Here is a 16,365-nt window from a genome sequence, read left to right on the forward strand (position 1 = left end):
TGGGCCTTGCCCGTCCACTGTAGTGCAGAGAAGATTGGGAGGGGGTTCCTTCCAACCTGCAGAGGGTTCCCATGTCTTCCCTTCAGCTCCTGCTTCCAACGTGGGCCTGTGAGTGGGAGCTCTTTGCTTGGGGGGGTCTTACTTAGGGGCATGCCTGGATATGTAGGAACTGCCTGTGGCACTGGACTTTTCTCACCACCATAGACCCCTCTGCCTGCGTCCTCTCCCCCTCGTTGCTCTTATTTCTTCCAGTCACACCAGCCTCTGCTGTTCCTCACGTGTACCAGGCATGCCCCCACCTCTGCACCTTTGCACCTGCTATTCCCTCTGCCTGCAAGGTTCTTACCCAAATACCCACGTGGCTCATGCCCTCTGCAGCGTCAGGTCTCATATCCTCAGTGGGGCATTCTCTGACCACTCAGTATAAAATTGGTCCTCCTTCCCAATCTCCTTTCTCTGCTTTTTTTTTCTCCATAGCATGAATCTGACATACTCCATGTATTTTAATGATTTGTTTATCATCTGTCTCCTCCACTAGAATGTCAGCTCCACCAGGGCAGGGATTTCTGTCTGTTTTATTCACTGTTTTATCTGCAGTGTCTGCCACGTAGTGAGTGCCCAGTGCACATGTGAGGAATAACATCATGTCCTAGCCACTCCTCTGGCTGCTGCCTCTGCCTGTGCCACCTCTCTCAGGCCTGGCTGCTCTGGGTCCTGTAGACATGACCCACCAGAGTCCCTGGTTGAGCCCAAAAGGCACTGGGCCCAGGCTTGGCGGGCTAAGGGGTACTGGTGAAAGCCTGTGGCTTGAGGTGTGACTCTGACCACACTGCCCCTGGGTCCTGAAGGTTATGAGTGGATAGAGCAGGGGCTCGGGAGTCTCCTGCAGCCAGAATCAGGAGGGCTTTGAAGCTGCCGCTGGAGGGGGCAGATGCCCTCTCCAGCTGAGGGTCTTAGGTAAATCTGGGGAAGAACTTAGTAAGGGAGAGAGTGGTGAGGGCCCTGAGGGTGAACTCCCCCCAGGTCAGAGACGGACTGGAGCTGAGAGGAGAATGTGTGTGCAGTCAACTTTGTGGTGTGACAGCTGGTGACAGAAGTTGATGTGGCACAGGAGGATTTCCCCTTTGGTTTCAGTGGATAGAGGTTGGGGTCAGTTTCTGATGACGAAAATGCCGCTTAGCAGGAGAAATGCTTCTTTGACTCCCTGCCCTTCTCCTATCACTCCTTCCTGCTCCTGCCTTTCTCTTCCTCTCCCTTTTCCCAAAGTCTGTGAGCAGGGCCCTTCCTACAGTCCAGAAGCGGCACCAACGCATTGGGCCCAGCCAGCTCCCTGACTCAGTCTCCTGCCTCCTCCTGCGTCTCAGCCCCAGACCCTGGCCTGTGGTGCTGGAGGGAAGCAGGCAGAGGTTCCTCCTGGCTGGTGGGTCCAAGTTGGAGCATTAGAACTTGGGACGAGAGATGGAATCCAGCCTCTTCAGTTTTGACACTGAAGCCCAGAGAAGAGAAAGGTGGAGAGACAAAAGCTGCTCTCTTTGTCCCCTGACTCCTGGGGCCCTGGGGAGGTCCCAGCAAGGACGTGGGGCGGTGGCAGGCATTTAAGAAGTTGGCTAGAGGTGGTCAGGAACGGCTGTGTTGCAAGGCCACCCTGGGGTGGCCTGGCCATTGTTGGGACTGTGGGCTGTCCCTCTTCCCTCATTGCCCTCCAGCAGTTCTAGGCTGACTCTCCTTTTCCTGCTGAGGGAAGCCCCCACCCAGCCTCCATCTGCCCCTAATTGGCGCCTTGTTTGTGGTTTCAGTGCTAGCCATCTTTCAAGGCTGTCCCAAGCCCCAGCACGTTCTGGGAATTCTTTCCAGAGCCTGCAGAGCCCTGGGAGGCCCAGGCTGCTGGTGTCCCAGTGTGCAGAGCACCCGAATCCAGCCTAGGCTCCTGGACCTCTGGTTTGCTGCCGGGGTCTTGGGGTTGTGGCTACTCTGAATTGTGCGCTGCTGGCTGGCCCAGGGTCTGGGTATGTTCCTCCCATGAGCCCTTTCTTTTTGTCCGACTCCAGGCTGGGGCCTCAGGTGACCCGCACCTCCGCCTCTACCTAGGGGAAGTCCGAGCTCACAGCCTCAGCTACAGCAAGACCAGAAAAATGTGCAGGGGTCACTTGCCCTCCTAGACTGGTGGGGGTGAGTGCTGGGGAGGGGTTGATGAGGTGGCCTCCCTGTGCAGGGGTCCCCCCCGCCCTGCCGCATCCTTATGCCTCTGGTCTACCTGTCCACCTTCCAAGCCTGGTTTATTGGTATTTGTATTATTATTTATTAAGACATCAACTCGACACAAAAGAGAAAAATAACACATACCTATGTACCTACCACTGTGCTCTATCAAATTCTTTTAACCATGTTTATTTCAGATCTTTGCACCTTTAAAAATATAACCGTCGTGCCAATGGCCTAAACCTTCTGTGTCGTCCCCCTGACCCTCTCCCCGCCCTCCCTCTCCGCAGGCAAACCCTCTCAGACACCGGTGCGTCACTCAGCGGCCTGTTTTCTGCTTTTGCTGATAATACATAGGGCTGTGTCCTAGACTGTTATGGGGACTGCTTTCTGCTTTTACACCGCTGAATGATAAAGGTAGCCGTCTGTCCAGTCTTTCCTCACTTTTTCATTTTGTACTCTTTTTGAGGTTTATCTGTGTTGAGGAGTGTGGTTCTAGTTTATCTGTTTAGTTGTTATGTAATAATATTCCACTGATGAGCAAACTACAATCCATTTATCGGTTCTCCTACTGATGGCCACTCAGCTCATTTCCAGTTTTGGTCATTGTCCACTCTGCTGCGGCGATTGAGTGTCCGCGAACGTGTGTGTATCCTCTCGGGCTCACGCGTCTGCGGGTGGGGGGTCCTGGGTGGGAGGAACGGCCCTGCTGCCTTCCATGCGGGCTGTGTCCACTCACCCCTCACCCTGCCCGCTGCCTCCCTCACCCCGAAGCCTGACAGCTAAGTGGCTTTGGCCGCTTGCTCCGCCTCCACTCGCTCACTCTCCTTTGTCCCGCTTGTGCTTCTTCCAGCCCTCTGGGTGTGAAGCGCCATCTGACTGTGGTTTTAATTTCTATTCCTCTGACTGCTAGTGAGATGGAGCATCTTTTCATATGTTTATTGGCCACTTAAAATTTGTTCTTCATCTTTTTTCCATTAAAATTTTTAAAAATTTTTATTTTTAGAGAAAGGGGAAGGGAGGGAGAAAGAGAGGAAGAGAAACATTGATGTGAGAGACAAACATCCATCAGTTGCCTCAACTGGCAACCCAGGCTTGTGCCCTGACCAGGAACTGAACCAGCAACCTTTTGCTTTTTGGCATGATGCCCAAGCAACTGAGCCACGCCGGTCAGGGCTTCCCCCCACCCCCTTTTATGAAAGTAACACAAAGACCAGTTCTGGGATGGAGATGGAAGCAATGGTGCCCCACCCCAGCCTCACTCGCCTCCCTCCTGTCCTGTCTCCTGGGACAACCATGTCAGAAAATCTGGCTAGGCAATTTATTCATACAGTTAAAACCTCAAAACATCATGCAAATATAGGTAAAGAGTCTGCTCCCTCTCTATTGTCCCTTCAGGTAACCACTTCCCTTGGTTTCTCCTGTGTCCCCCAGTGGTCCTTTATGCAAATACAAACGTGTAGTCAGATGGTCCCTCTCTCCTTACACAGAGGTAGCATTCTGTGTGCACTGTTCTATTCTTTGCTGTTTTTACTTTATGAACTATGCATGTGTTCTATTGGAGAGATTTCTATATTTGCATATAGAAATCTTGAACTCTTCCTCTTTTTTTTTTTTTACACAATTTATTGCTTTGTGGTAGGTCAGAAGTTCGACACAGGTCTCACTGGGCTTAATGCATGGTCCTCGCAGGACTGCACGTCTGTATTTTTTTTAACCCTCACCTGGGGATGTATTTACTGATTTTAGAGAGGGTGGGGGAGAGAGAGAAAGAAACATTGATCGGTTGCCTCCCGTACATGCCCTGACTGGGAATTGAACCCACAACCTAGGTATGTGCCCTGACCGGGGATTGAACCCACAGCCACCTGAGCCACCTGGTCAGAGCTCCTCCTCTTTTTTTTCCTTTAAGAACTCATTTTTGTTCCACATCTTGGACAAATTGAAACTAGTATTCCTATCGATTATAGTTTTAAGCATTTAAAAAATGTTCCTTTTTAGAATTGTGGTAAATATTCTTAATATAAAGTACCATCTTGACCATTTTTAAGTGTACAGTTGAGTGGCATTAAGCACATTCTCCTTGCTGCGCAGCCGTCACCACCACCCATCTCCATAAAACTGAAACTCCGTATCCATGAAGTAGTAACTCCCTGTCTGTTCCCTCCACCCCTGCCCTGGCACCCACCATCCTACTTGTCACCTCTATGAACTGTACTCTTCTACGAACGTCATGTGAGCAGAATCATGCAGTATTTGCCCTTCTGTGACTGGCGTCTTCCCGGTAGCATGAGGGCCTCAGGCTTGCACGTGCTGCACCCGCATCTCTTCCTGGCCGAGCTCTCACAGCCCCAGAGCATTCCCCTACCTGGCGGTGCCGTGAGACGTAACCTGCCCCTCTGAGGGACACCTGGGCTATTGCTAATCTTTATCGTTCCTGCCAGTGCTGCATGGAGGACCCTTGTCCTGCGTCATTTTGTACGAATGCAGGTGTGCTCTTAGAAAGGAGGCTGCTGAGTCCGAGGGTGGGAGCCCCAGTGATATCGAGCGAGCCCGCCAGTTGCCCCTGCCGGGGCTGCATGGTTTTTGCAGCCCTCGGGCAGTGCGGCAGCTGGGGGAGCAGTTCCCCTGGGCTCTTTCCACTGTTTCTTCTGCCAGCTGTGTCCGGGTCTCCACGTGTTCGGATTATTCCAGAACTTTGCTCCCTTGGCCTGCTCCTCCACTCTTCTTTCCCCTGCCCTCCCAACAGCCACCGTTGCTGTTGTAGCATCTCCACTGTCACCTCTGTAGACCCGAGTGTCATAGTTCACCTGTTTCTCATTCTGTGCACTCCACAAGCATGCTGCCCTTGTCTCCTTCCTGTCACTGCTGCACACACACTCAGTTTTATGGCATCGAGACAGAATAAGCTTCACGTTCTCTTCCATAACCACCCTGGAGCCTGGTTGTCTTGTTCTATAAGTGGAGTCTAAATGGTGAAAAAATTAAAAACTGCTGTTTGCATGATTTGTACAGGCTTACACATTATTGTGACTGTGGAACTGCATTCTCTGTGCTGTTCTGGTCTTGAAAGCTCCTATTGGTGCTTTTCAAACTTTCCTGAATATCAGAACCATTTTGTGTTTTGGGGGGGGTGGGGTGGGGGTAATGCCTTTAAATGCGTGTTCCCAGGCCTCACCCAGATCTGCCAACCACCCCCCCTCACCCCTCCCAGGACCTAGGACTTCCTGCCAGATGATTTATGCAGTAGCAGCAGTGGCTTTTGGAGTATTCGCTACCTTAGTCAGTTTCAGGGCATGGCACTTGATTTTCTTTAGTAAATGAAGATCCTCTTGTCTGTAGCCTTGCAAGCCAGGTGCCCCTCTCACCCACGGGCATGTGCCCTCCAGCATGCACAGTCTTTGCCATAGGAGCCCCTGGGCCCAGACTTTTCTCCTGGCCTTTGATGCTGGGCTCTTGTGTGGGCTCAGCCCTCCTCTCTGCCGCTGCCCTGCGGTTTGGTGAGAAGGAAGATCTGGCCCCTGTGCGGTTCTGACACGGCTGCTTTTGGGTAAAAAGCACAGCACAGTAAAAGCATGGAGATGTGTGTGGGCTGGTCCACAAACATTTCAGAGGGCTCTAATTATTTATCCACTCAACAAGCATTTTCTGACACGTTTGTGGGTAGGGCTTTAAGGGAGGGGTATGTGAGAGGAAAAGATGAATTGGACAAGCTAGTGAGTTTCCAAGAGAGCTAGAGAGGAGTCAGGAGCAGGGAGGGATCACATCTGGCTTCAGTGCTCTTGTGAGATCCCGGTGCGATGTGTTTCTTTCAGACACGGCTTCCGGCGCAGCGCACTGTTGGGCTGCAAAGTCCCTCTGGCGGGGCTCAACCATCTTTTAAAAAATTGGGTAGAATAGAATTAGAATGCATCAACCATAGTAAGGGTTGTTAGCATTTTATTAATTCTTTCTTAAGCTCTGTCTATGTTGTTAAATACGTTCAGTGAGTTTTAGATTTGGTTATTGAAGTTTTTTATTTATAGAAATCCCATCTGGTTCTTTTTCAGTCTGCTGTGTCACTCTGTGTAGTTTCCTATTCTCTCCAGGGATCCTCAAATGTTTTTTTTTTTTTTTTTTTAATTGATTTAAGCAGAGTAGGCATTTCTGGTTTACCAATGTCTGTCTGATGTCTCTTCACGTCTGGTTCTGGTGTCTGTGTTGTGAGTTTGTTCTCTCTTGTGGCATCTAGTTCTCTGGTTGTCTTTGACTGCAGACTTGCTGCATTTGAAACATTGGTACTGCGTGATTGTGGAGTGGCAGGAAGTACCCTCTTCCAGAGAGGGCGTGCTGCCAGATTCCTAGGGGCACCCCCGGTTCAAGACCATCAAAGCCAAGCTCAAGTCTGGGGTTTTGCACCACCCGGGGGTTCCAGCAGGGCTGAAGGGACTGTTCTGAGGGGAGGATTTCCCACCTTCTGTGGGTGTAGGCTCAGATTTCTGTCCCTGTCACTGGTGAAGCTGTCCTAATAAAAATTAATGTCTTCTGGAGTCAGCAAATACTCTCAGGGTGAAAGTAGCTTAGGGGTGTATCTCCCTGGTTTCCCCTTTGATCTTCTGTCCTGGCTGGATGGTTCCTTACTGTCTCACCAGTTCTTTAAGAAGTCTTCAAGTAACATCTGTTTGAAAAATCCGGTTGTCAAGTTGTTTTCCGTGTCATGATGGCATGTAACAAGCCCCACATTGTTCCATGAAGTGGTGACCTGCGTATGTGTTTCCTAGGTCAGCTGAGCAACCCGGGGCGTCATCTATCTTTCCTCCTTTTGTCTGGTCTGGGCCGGGAGTGCAGGGGGGTGGGCTGTGGGAGACCAGGGAGCTCGGATCGCCAGGGCCTGTGGGCCGCCGCTGGCTCCAGGCTCCAGGCTCCAGGCTCCCTGTGGGCCTGACAGCTGCTCCCCTCAGCCTCAGCGAGAAGACCTGATTGAGGCTGCGCGTCTCACCACCTCTCCACCCTCTCTTGCCTTCTCCTCCACTCGCTTTATCCTTTTCCTCCCTTCAAGGCTAAGTTCAAGCCCCTCATCGCACATGAGGGAGTCGTTCTGTGCTCCATTCTTATATTTTTGTTGCTGTTGTGAGGGAGTCATTCTGGATTCCTGTGTTCATGTGGCAGATGCCCCTGAGCCCTGGTCCTGGGGCTGGGGACACAGTCTTGGGCTCCACTCAGCCCTGCCCCTCTGAGCCTGCCGAGGGCGGCAGACACAAGAAGAGCGGCTGTCAGGCCCAGAGCTGGCTCCTTTAATATTATGAAGTGGAATCCAAAAGTAACGCAGTCTACCCATATCCATATTTATATAATATAAAGTGGGGCGGGGTCCAGGGGCTGAGTGAGCCTGGAGCTGGGGGAGGTGGTAGGGCCAGCGTTGTGCCCTAAGTGTGACAGGGAAAGACATAAAAGGAAAGCAGCGTATGACATGGTCCCCCTCCTCTCTCTCTATATGTCTCTATATATTTATATACAGTAAAATAAGCAAAACTACAGTGTAGATGCGTGTTTTGGAAGTAAATGTTGGGCCAACCAGAAGGCCCAGGGAAGCCGGCCCCCGAGCCACGAGCTCACAGCCACAAATGCAGCACTGGTGCTCGGTGTGGCCGTGAGCGGTGCATGTTCTGAAACAGGAAAAATCTCCTGGTAAAGTTTGAACAATACAAAGTATGATGGTCCTCCCTCAGTTTATATCGGAGTTGCATCCTGGGAAAATTCCATGCAAAAACGACCGTGTGTGTGTGTGCATGCACACACACCACTGTGCGCCCAGGGCACTGCCTGCAGCTGTCCACCTGCAGGTGCACAGAGGGCAGTCCAGCAGGTGTCACACCGGATGGTCTTTATGCCAAAGGCATCTAGCAACTCTGTCCTGACCACTCAATGCCAGCTGTGACCTTATCACTGGGACAATCAAAATCACACCCCTCACCCCACTATTTTCAAACTCCCCCTGGTATGGCCCCACTCCCCCAGCTCCCGCTGGAGGCCAGTGGTCTCCGACAAGGCAGTGAGATCTCCGGGGGTCCTAGGAGCTCCAACTCAGCCAGAAGAAGCGGGAGGACCTCCTGGAGTGGGAACACCCCAGCTTTTTCTTGAGGGCTCAGCAGAACCGCATAAAGACACACTGTCTCTAACAAACTGAGTGGGTGTTTCTGGAAGTGAGGCCCACTTGTGCTGGTCATGCCGGGGTGGGCGGGGCAGCGCAGCCCTGGGCGGCCCCATCTGCTTTCGGAATGGCCATTTCTCCCTCCCTTCACAGAAGTTCTGTCTTCTCTGAGCTTTGACTCACTCGGTTTCTCCTCCTGATGGCACTAGGGGGCCTCTGCCTGCTCATGGGCTAGACAGAAAATCCGGTTTCACTTTTAGTTCCCAGGGGCTGGATGACCAGTTTATCAGAGCAGGGACATAGCCCTCCTTGTAGAGGGTAGGTGAGTGGGGCTGCAGGAGAGGGCTCCCTGCATCTGATCTGCTCCCATAGTGGCCCCCTTCCAGGTCCCGGCACACCATCTCTGTCCTGTGTTCCACGCTGCTGGAGCACTGTGCCACTGAGGAGGCACAGCCTCCAGGTGGTGAGCCCACCCCCTTGCCCAGGGTGTGATTCCTTCCTGTGACGGGGAGCTCACTGCCTCAGAGCACGGCCTATGCTCTCATCAGAGAGGCGCTGTCTCCTGTGCCAGCATTTCGCCACAGCCCCGAGTCCTCCATCCCCTCCCACCACACTTTAATATAGGGTTATCCAGCTCATGCCTCCTTTTGATAAGTAGAAAAACCTGACACCCTTCCTAGAGTTTGGGCTTATGAAAGCCATTTAGTGTTTAGTGTGCTTTCCAAAATAAAAATTGTAGTGGTGAATTTGTTCCTGGAATTTTTTTTTTTTGGTAGGAAAGGAAAGAGGTCTTTATTAAAATGTTGCACAGTTTGAGAGGCTCATCTCTTCTGCAAAACACAAACAAAAACCAGCTCTTCCCCCAAACGCCAAAGCCCAAAACAGTGCCCAGAATTCCCGCCCCATCCTTATCTGTCCTCCGGAGCCTGAGGCTGCTAAGTGGGCAGCTTCCCGGGTTGTTTCTGGAAGCTTGATTGACCCTGTCTTAGGTCAAGTTCCCCAGGACGGGAGAATTGTTGAGGAGAGGTCTCCGGAGAGTGAAGGAGCCTCGCTCACCCAGGGCAGGGGATAACAGAGGAAAGGGGTGGTTTCAGGGGAAGAGAAACCTCAGCCTGACCCCACTGGGAGCTAGGGGCAACTGGCACACACAGTCTCCCCAAGGCTGGGCTGTGACCTCCCTGCCTCAGCCCCTGGGTGGGCTGCCCCTTGTGGGGGGGCTGGAGGATGTAACTTCTCAGTCATCTGTGGGCAGGATGGCAGCTGGCCAGAGAAAGACGCAGGTGTGAGCTGTCAGCTGCCAGTGTCCACAAAAGCTGGGCACAGACAGGCCAAGGGATGGGGGCCCAAAAGCTTCTGATAATCTCCTGTGGGGCAGAGGGCAGGTGTCCACATCCCAGCTGAGACCCTGCTTTCAAACCTGCACCTGGGACTTTCCATTCTCCTCAATACAGGAGGCTCCAGGTTCTTGGGGGTCCTGCCTCTTCTGCCTCCCCACCAGGGAGCTGAGGTGGGGTTTGAGGGCGGAGCTGTAGGTCGGGGTTTCCCGAGGGGGAGCCCTGAGCCCGGCATGAACCCGCCTGCCCTGCTCTTGCCCTGCCACAGACTGCCTCTTCAAGGTGTGTCCCATGAACCGCTATTCGGCCCAGAAGCAGTACTGGAAGGCCAAGCAGACCAAGCAGGACAAGGAGAAGATTGCCGATGTGGTGCTGCTGCAGAAGTTGCAGGTATGTGAGCTGGTGTGTGTGCAGGTGTGTGCCCGCGCGTGCATCAGGACCCAGGGTGCACACACAGGGCCTCTGCTCACCAGAGCTGATGGGCCCCATGGCGGAGTTCAGTGGTTTTAAAGCCCCAACACACAAGAGATAGGTGTTTGCAGCCAGGTGAGGTGGGGGGTGGGCAGTAGTGTCCTCTCAGTGACCCGCTCATCTACGTGACCCCTTTGTGCCACTTGGAAGAAGGTGCCCCCACCTTCAGGCTGGCACAGCCCTGTTCCAGGGCACGTGGTTCAGCGAGGCTGGAGCTCAGCTTACACCAGCCCTTCAGCCGGACGCCGCCGTGCAGCGAACAGCCTGTGCTGCTGGGCACGGAGCTCCACCGGCTCCAGGGAACCTGATTTGAGAACTAGCCTTAACTCCTCCCCTTGTTTTACAGAGTTGGGGCCTGGGGTCCTTAGAAGGGCCTGGGCTGTCCATGGTCATTTTGTGATTTTGCAATAGGGACTAGACAGCACCTGGGTCTCTGAGCCACCTTGGGTTTCTTGGACACTCGGACGGTGCCTGGTGCGAGGGCCTGTGGTTGCTCATGGGCCTCTCGGGGCAGTGACCCAGTCCATAGTCTGGGCAGTCCTCTCTGGACAGAGCTCAGGGCCCAGAGTCTAGGCCCTGTGGAACAGAGAGCAAGAGGCTTTGTCTGGGTCAGCACCTTAGCAGCTTGCTTTTGGGCTTGCCCTTTGCCCTGGTGCCTCCACCCTCATGCAGACCTTGCTTACCTGTGTCCCTTGTCCTGAGGAGTAGGTACGAGATGTGGGAAGGGTGGCCCTGCCCCACAGCTGTGAACTGGGCTGGGCACGGGTGCTGGTGTGGGCTGCCTGAGCTCTGTTATAAGCACCCCCATCTCCCTCCCTGAACTGGGGGCTGTCACAGGGTCCTCACATGTGCACCAACACACATTCAGAGCCACACATGGTCACAGCCACACACTGGGTCTTCGGAAAGTCGCATGTGCACAGCAAGGCTCCCCAGCAGCCGCCCTCTCCCCAGCCTCGGTTGTGAGAACTGGGTAGTGGGACTGAGAAGAAAGGGGCAGAGGGGCCAGAGCTCTTGGTGAGTGCCAGTCCAGTGGGGGAGACAGAGCCCCTGCCTCCAGGAACCCCATCAGATGGAGGCGACAGAGCCTGTCCTCGAGCAGCTTCAGTCGAATGTGACAAGTGCCTAAAAAGGTGTCCTTAGTGGGATGCAAACCAACTCCTCAAGGCCGTCAGAGCTGGATCCATCCGGGTTGGTTGCAGCCGGTCTGGGAAGGCTCCCTGGAGGCAGTGGCCTGGGAGCACACACAAGTTTTGGGTGGGAGGGTCACAGTGGAGGAGGAAGAAGCAGTGGCATTAAACATGCCTGCCAGCACTTGGGCTGGGGTGGGGGTCTCGTGTTGGGGCATCAGGAGTCTGGTGAGGTGGGGGTAGTGAGGCTCAGCTTTGGTGTCTGCCGGGGTAGCGGGGCTCCGGGGCTGGCCGGCATGCCCTCTCTGGAGGGAGGTGATGGCAGACCCTAGGCTGCCGGCTGTATGGCCTCAGGCTGCCCCTCCACACTGGGAGCCTCACTCGCTCTCGGCAGTGGGAGGGGATGGGCCAGGCGGCCTCTGTGCATCACTCTGGGTGCAGTGCCAGGGGCTGCGTGTGTCCACCGTGTATGTCTGTGCAGCACGCAGCCCAAATGGAGCAGAAGCAGAACGACACTGAGAACAAGAAGGTGCACGGGGACATTGTCAAGTATGGCAGCGTGATCCAGGTGAGACCCCTGCATCTCCCCTGGGGATGCCTGGGCTGCTCTTGGGTGCGGGGTGCCCGCCAACATGCCTTCTGGGGGTTTTGTCCCCAGTGGGTGGCTCTGGGACCGTCTCTGTGACTGCACATCTGCTTCTGTGCGAGGTGTGCGTGGCTGTGTCCAAGGCTGCGTTTTCAGTGCGGCGGCCACCAGCACAGACTTTGGAGCCACGTGGTCTGGGTTCAGATTGTGGCCCTGTGACTTGGGCAAGTTCCTGAACTTCCCGGTGCCTCTGTTTCTCCATCTGCACAGTCAGGCCAGGGACAGCACTCCCTGCTTGGTTGCTGTAAGATCGTATGCATTAACACTTGTTAGGTGTTTAGGACAGTGCTAGCTTCTGTCTTTGTGACTGCCCGGGTGCCCAACTGGTGTGCGTTTGTGTGTGTGACTGCGTGTGTCTCGGTCTCTCTGTGTGTCTGACACTGTGTGCATCCAGCTATGCCCGAGGATCCAGCGGGTCCCTCGGGGCCTGCTCTCTGATGGGCTGGCCTCACCTGCCTCCAGCTCCTGCACATGAAGAGCAACAAGTACTTGACGGTGAACAAGCGGCTGCCGGCCCTGCTGGAGAAGAATGCCATGCGGGTGACGCTGGATGCCACGGGCAATGAGGGCTCCTGGCTCTTCATCCAGCCCTTCTGGAAGCTGCGGAGCAATGGGGACAATGTGAGGATGGTGCTGGGCTGGGGGGCCCGGCGGGAGGAGCAGGCCACAGCTCCAGAAAGGCTTCTGTAGGGTCTTTGATGTGGGAAGTGAATAAGGTCATGTGCATTTCTTAGAAGGGCAGACTGAGACCATAGAGAGGCCTGGAGGCCTGGCCCTTCCCACTCTCACCCAGGCCCACCTGTCCCCATAGGTGGTCGTGGGGGACAAGGTGATCCTGAATCCTGTCAACGCTGGGCAGCCTCTGCACGCCAGCAATTATGAGCTCAGTGACAATGCTGGCTGCAAGGAGGTGAGTGGGGTAGTGGGACCAGCCCTGCAGGGGAGAGGTGACCCCACACCTCTGAGGGTACAGCCCCCCTTCCCCACCTCTCTCCTGGCATTGCCCCCATTCTTCACCCCACAGGTTGGTAGCCCCAGGGCAGCTAGGCTGCGGTCTAAGGGCCCTGGCTGGGAGAAGACACCAGCTCCTGTGCTCTAGTGGGGGCGGGCTGGGCTGGTCTTCTCACCCCTCCCCAGGTCTTCAGTGCTGCTCACTCCCCAAAGGCTGGAAGTCTGTCTGACGTCAGGAGTCTCTCTGCCCTTCCCCAGGTCAACTCTGTAAATTGCAACACCAGCTGGAAGATCAACTTGTTTATGCAGTTCCGAGACCACCTGGATGAGGTGTTGAAAGGGGTAAGAACGGGGAGCCCCCACCACTGCTGCCCTGCCTGCCGGCTGCCCAGCCCCTGCCCCACAGGTCCTGCCTCCTACCCTGTACCCAGCTGCTCCCTGTCTCCTCCTCCTCTCCGTGTGCCCCTGCTCCCCTGCAGCCTCCCCCCACACCAGGGGCCTGCCCACCAGCCCCACCTAGACCGCCCCTTTTCTTGTCTCTGGCTGTACAACGGCCTCTGCACTCTCTAAGTCCTGCCTGGCCTCCGTTTGCTGTCTTGCTAAGAGGGTGTCAGCAGACTGGGCTCCCCATCACCCACATTGGGGTTGGCCAGATCCTTTGAGCACTCTGTCTCCTCCCCATACTTGCTCCATGGATCTGCTCCAGGCCCCCTGCCCTTTGCCCTGTGCCCTGGTTCCAGACCTGCTGGTGTGGGTGCTGGAACATAAGGGGTTGGCAGGCTGGGAGGGGATGAGCTTTCAGGGGGGACTGTACTGGGAAACACTGCAGTAAAAACTTTGGGAGGGACCAGGGCCGAGGTTGGAAGGAGGGCTGGAAAGACCATTAGAGTAACCCTGAAAACCAGACGTGGGGCCTGAAAGGGGAGGGTCCAGAGGCTGCTCAGGGGTTGTAGGGGACAGAACCAGGCCATTGGGGTGTGGGCAGTGTGTGGAGGGGAAGGTGGGAGGGGCAGATTTAGAGGTAGCAGAGAGGGTTGAGCTCCTCAGGGTACACGTGGCAGCGATACCTGTTAAAGAGACAGGTGACAGGCCTTGTAGCAGTTCTCTCAGGAGGCCACCCTGAAGCCTGCACCGCTCCCGTTGCCCTCCTGCCCCCGCCAGGCTGCTCTGTCAGACTTTCCTGCCCTCTCAGGCTGTCTCACCCTCCTCCTCCCTCACATCTCCCAGGCTGTTTCCCATCTGCCCTTGCTCTGTGCCTTTCCCTCCCTTAAACCTGCACATCATCCACACACATTAATCAAGGCTCAGCCTGTGTGCCACCTCCTCCCAGAAGCCTTTCCTGATTATACATTCCAGCTCTAAATCTGTGCAGAAAAGGAAACAGCACTGGGCTGAACCCTGAGGTGCTGGCCTGAGTGGTTTCAGTGAGTCTGTCTCGGCTCTGATGGCAGATGCCAGGCAACTTGGAAGCGGGACCTGGGCTAGCAAAGCCCGCCCCTTGTTTGCTGCCAGCGTGTGCTGCCTGGGCACGGAAGTCACCAGGTCTGCCATGGTAACGGACCCGATCTTCGTATATGCGTTCGTCCCTTCGTCGACCCACTCATGCGTTCACACCACAGATGCTGGCTGGGAACGATGTCCAGCGCAGAGTGGGGAAGACAGAGAACGCCACTTAGTGGTGACAGTAGGAGGGGCGGCCGCGCCCTGAGAGCCTTCTGGGTGGCGGGGGCTCTGTGGGAGGAAGCACGGTGGAGAGATGAGGGCACGGATTCATGTCCCATTTGTCACTGGCACGTGGCCGGCGACAGGACACTTACCTTCTGTGTGCCTGAGTTTCTCCAGCTGTAAACTGGGGATGGTGATGGACGTGCTCGGGGTTGGTGTGTGCATGAGGTGGGAAGTTCCTGTGAGGCGCTCGCACAATAGCTGGCACGTGATAAGAGTGTGTGTTACTTCGCTACACAAACTAGAATCCTTAACAAATTCCTCAAGGAAGTCATAGTATTCCCATCTTACAAAAGAGGGAACTGAGGCCCAGAGATAGGAAGGAACTTACCCAAGGTCACACAGCAGAGCCAGGACCCAAACTTGGTCACAGTGTCCAAGGTCATGGAGGTGGAGGGGAACAGGCCACGGTCCCTGCACTCCAGCTGCTTCAGTCCAGCAGGGAACAAAAGAAGTGGGCACGATGTACCAATAGCCAGGCAGAAGGGGCTCAGGGGGGTGCCTCCAGACCTGGGAGATCCCTCCTGCCTTCTTGGGGGGAGACTTGAGACTGGCCCTCAGAGTGCAGATGGGGTTTCTAGAGGTGCTGACGGGGGAGGGCAGGTTTGAACGGGGAAGGCTGGGAGGGCTCAGGGGGAGAGCGTGTCCACCCAGCTGTCTGGGGCTCTGCATTTGGGGTCTGGCTGAGGATCCTGGCTGCCTTCTTCTTGATGGCTCTGCGAGGAACAGGTGGGGCTCAACCACCTGGGCCTGCCCCTGGGCAAGGTGGCGTTGGCCCTGGGAGGGTGCTTCTCCCTGCTGAGCCTGCACTCCGCTGTCTGCAGGGAGACGTGGTGCGGCTGTTCCACGCGGAGCAGGAGAAGTTCCTGACATGTGACGAGTACAAGGGCAAGCTACAGGTGTTTCTGCGCACCACGCTGCGCCAGTCTGCCACCTCGGCCACCAGCTCCAACGCCCTCTGGGAGGTGGAGGTCAGAGCCCTGCTTCTGGTGCCCGGCCCGGTCCTCCTCTCCAGCTCTGGGCCTCACCCCTCCCTCTTCCTCCATCCCTGGGGGCGTGTGGTGGGCGGTTGCCCCCATCTGTCCTCTGAGCCCCTCTGGAGCCAAGGGGCCAGGAAAGGCCCAGGAGCTCTCCAGGTCCCCCGTCCATGCTTCCCCCTTTGAGCACCCCCTTCCTGGGTAGCCTCACCCCTGCACCCCCTCAGGTGGTCCACCATGACCCTTGCCGGGGAGGAGCTGGTCACTGGAATGGTCTGTACCGCTTCAAGCACCTGGCCACAGGCAACTACCTGGCTGCTGAGGTGAGTAGGGAGGAAGGTGGCATCCTGGGAGCTCAGGCTGTGTGTGCTCCTGGGCACACATGAGCATGTGCCCCTGGTGCATGCACGTGTCTGTAGACCCGGGCTTATCTGCAGTCATGCATTGATTTAACAAATATTATCAAATAAATGCGTGACTGTAAATAAGCCTAATAAATATGACTGTCCCTACTACGTGCCAGGAACTATTCCAGGCACTGGGATGCAGCAGTGAGCACAATTCCCAGTCCTTGGGGCACTTCGACGTCCGTGTCTGTCCATAGTGCACAGGCACGTATGTGTTGGGGCTTCGCACGTGTGTGTGTGTGTGTGTGTGTGTGTGCCCGTCTGTGGGTGTGTGGAGAGGGCAGGGTGGGCTGTCTGCCCCGACCCAGCTCCATACGTGGACTTCACCTTGGGGTGGGGGTCATGCGGGTATAGCCTGGTGTCTAATAGCTCCCCCATTTTGTTTCTCTTCCTAG

General features: G+C 55.3%; 1 protein-coding gene across 2 annotated transcripts in view; it reads left to right on the top strand.

Annotated features, from left to right (window-relative positions):
- Positions 1 to 16,365, top strand: part of ITPR3 (inositol 1,4,5-trisphosphate receptor type 3) — a 66,913-nt gene that overhangs the window by 16,949 nt on the left and 33,599 nt on the right. For both annotated transcript variants that reach the window (XM_028508447.2, XM_036023961.1), the window contains exons 3-9: positions 9,932 to 10,053; positions 11,746 to 11,832; positions 12,373 to 12,531; positions 12,722 to 12,820; positions 13,120 to 13,203; positions 15,411 to 15,557; positions 15,791 to 15,886. In XM_028508447.2, coding sequence (XP_028364248.1) covers positions 9,932 to 10,053; positions 11,746 to 11,832; positions 12,373 to 12,531; positions 12,722 to 12,820; positions 13,120 to 13,203; positions 15,411 to 15,557; positions 15,791 to 15,886 — 794 coding nt within the window. The remainder of the gene's footprint in view (positions 1 to 9,931; positions 10,054 to 11,745; positions 11,833 to 12,372; positions 12,532 to 12,721; positions 12,821 to 13,119; positions 13,204 to 15,410; positions 15,558 to 15,790; positions 15,887 to 16,365) is intronic.

The sequence above is a fragment of the Phyllostomus discolor genome, chromosome 4, assembly GCF_004126475.2.
Source record: "Phyllostomus discolor isolate MPI-MPIP mPhyDis1 chromosome 4, mPhyDis1.pri.v3, whole genome shotgun sequence".
Classification (NCBI taxonomy): domain Eukaryota; kingdom Metazoa; phylum Chordata; class Mammalia; order Chiroptera; family Phyllostomidae; genus Phyllostomus; species Phyllostomus discolor.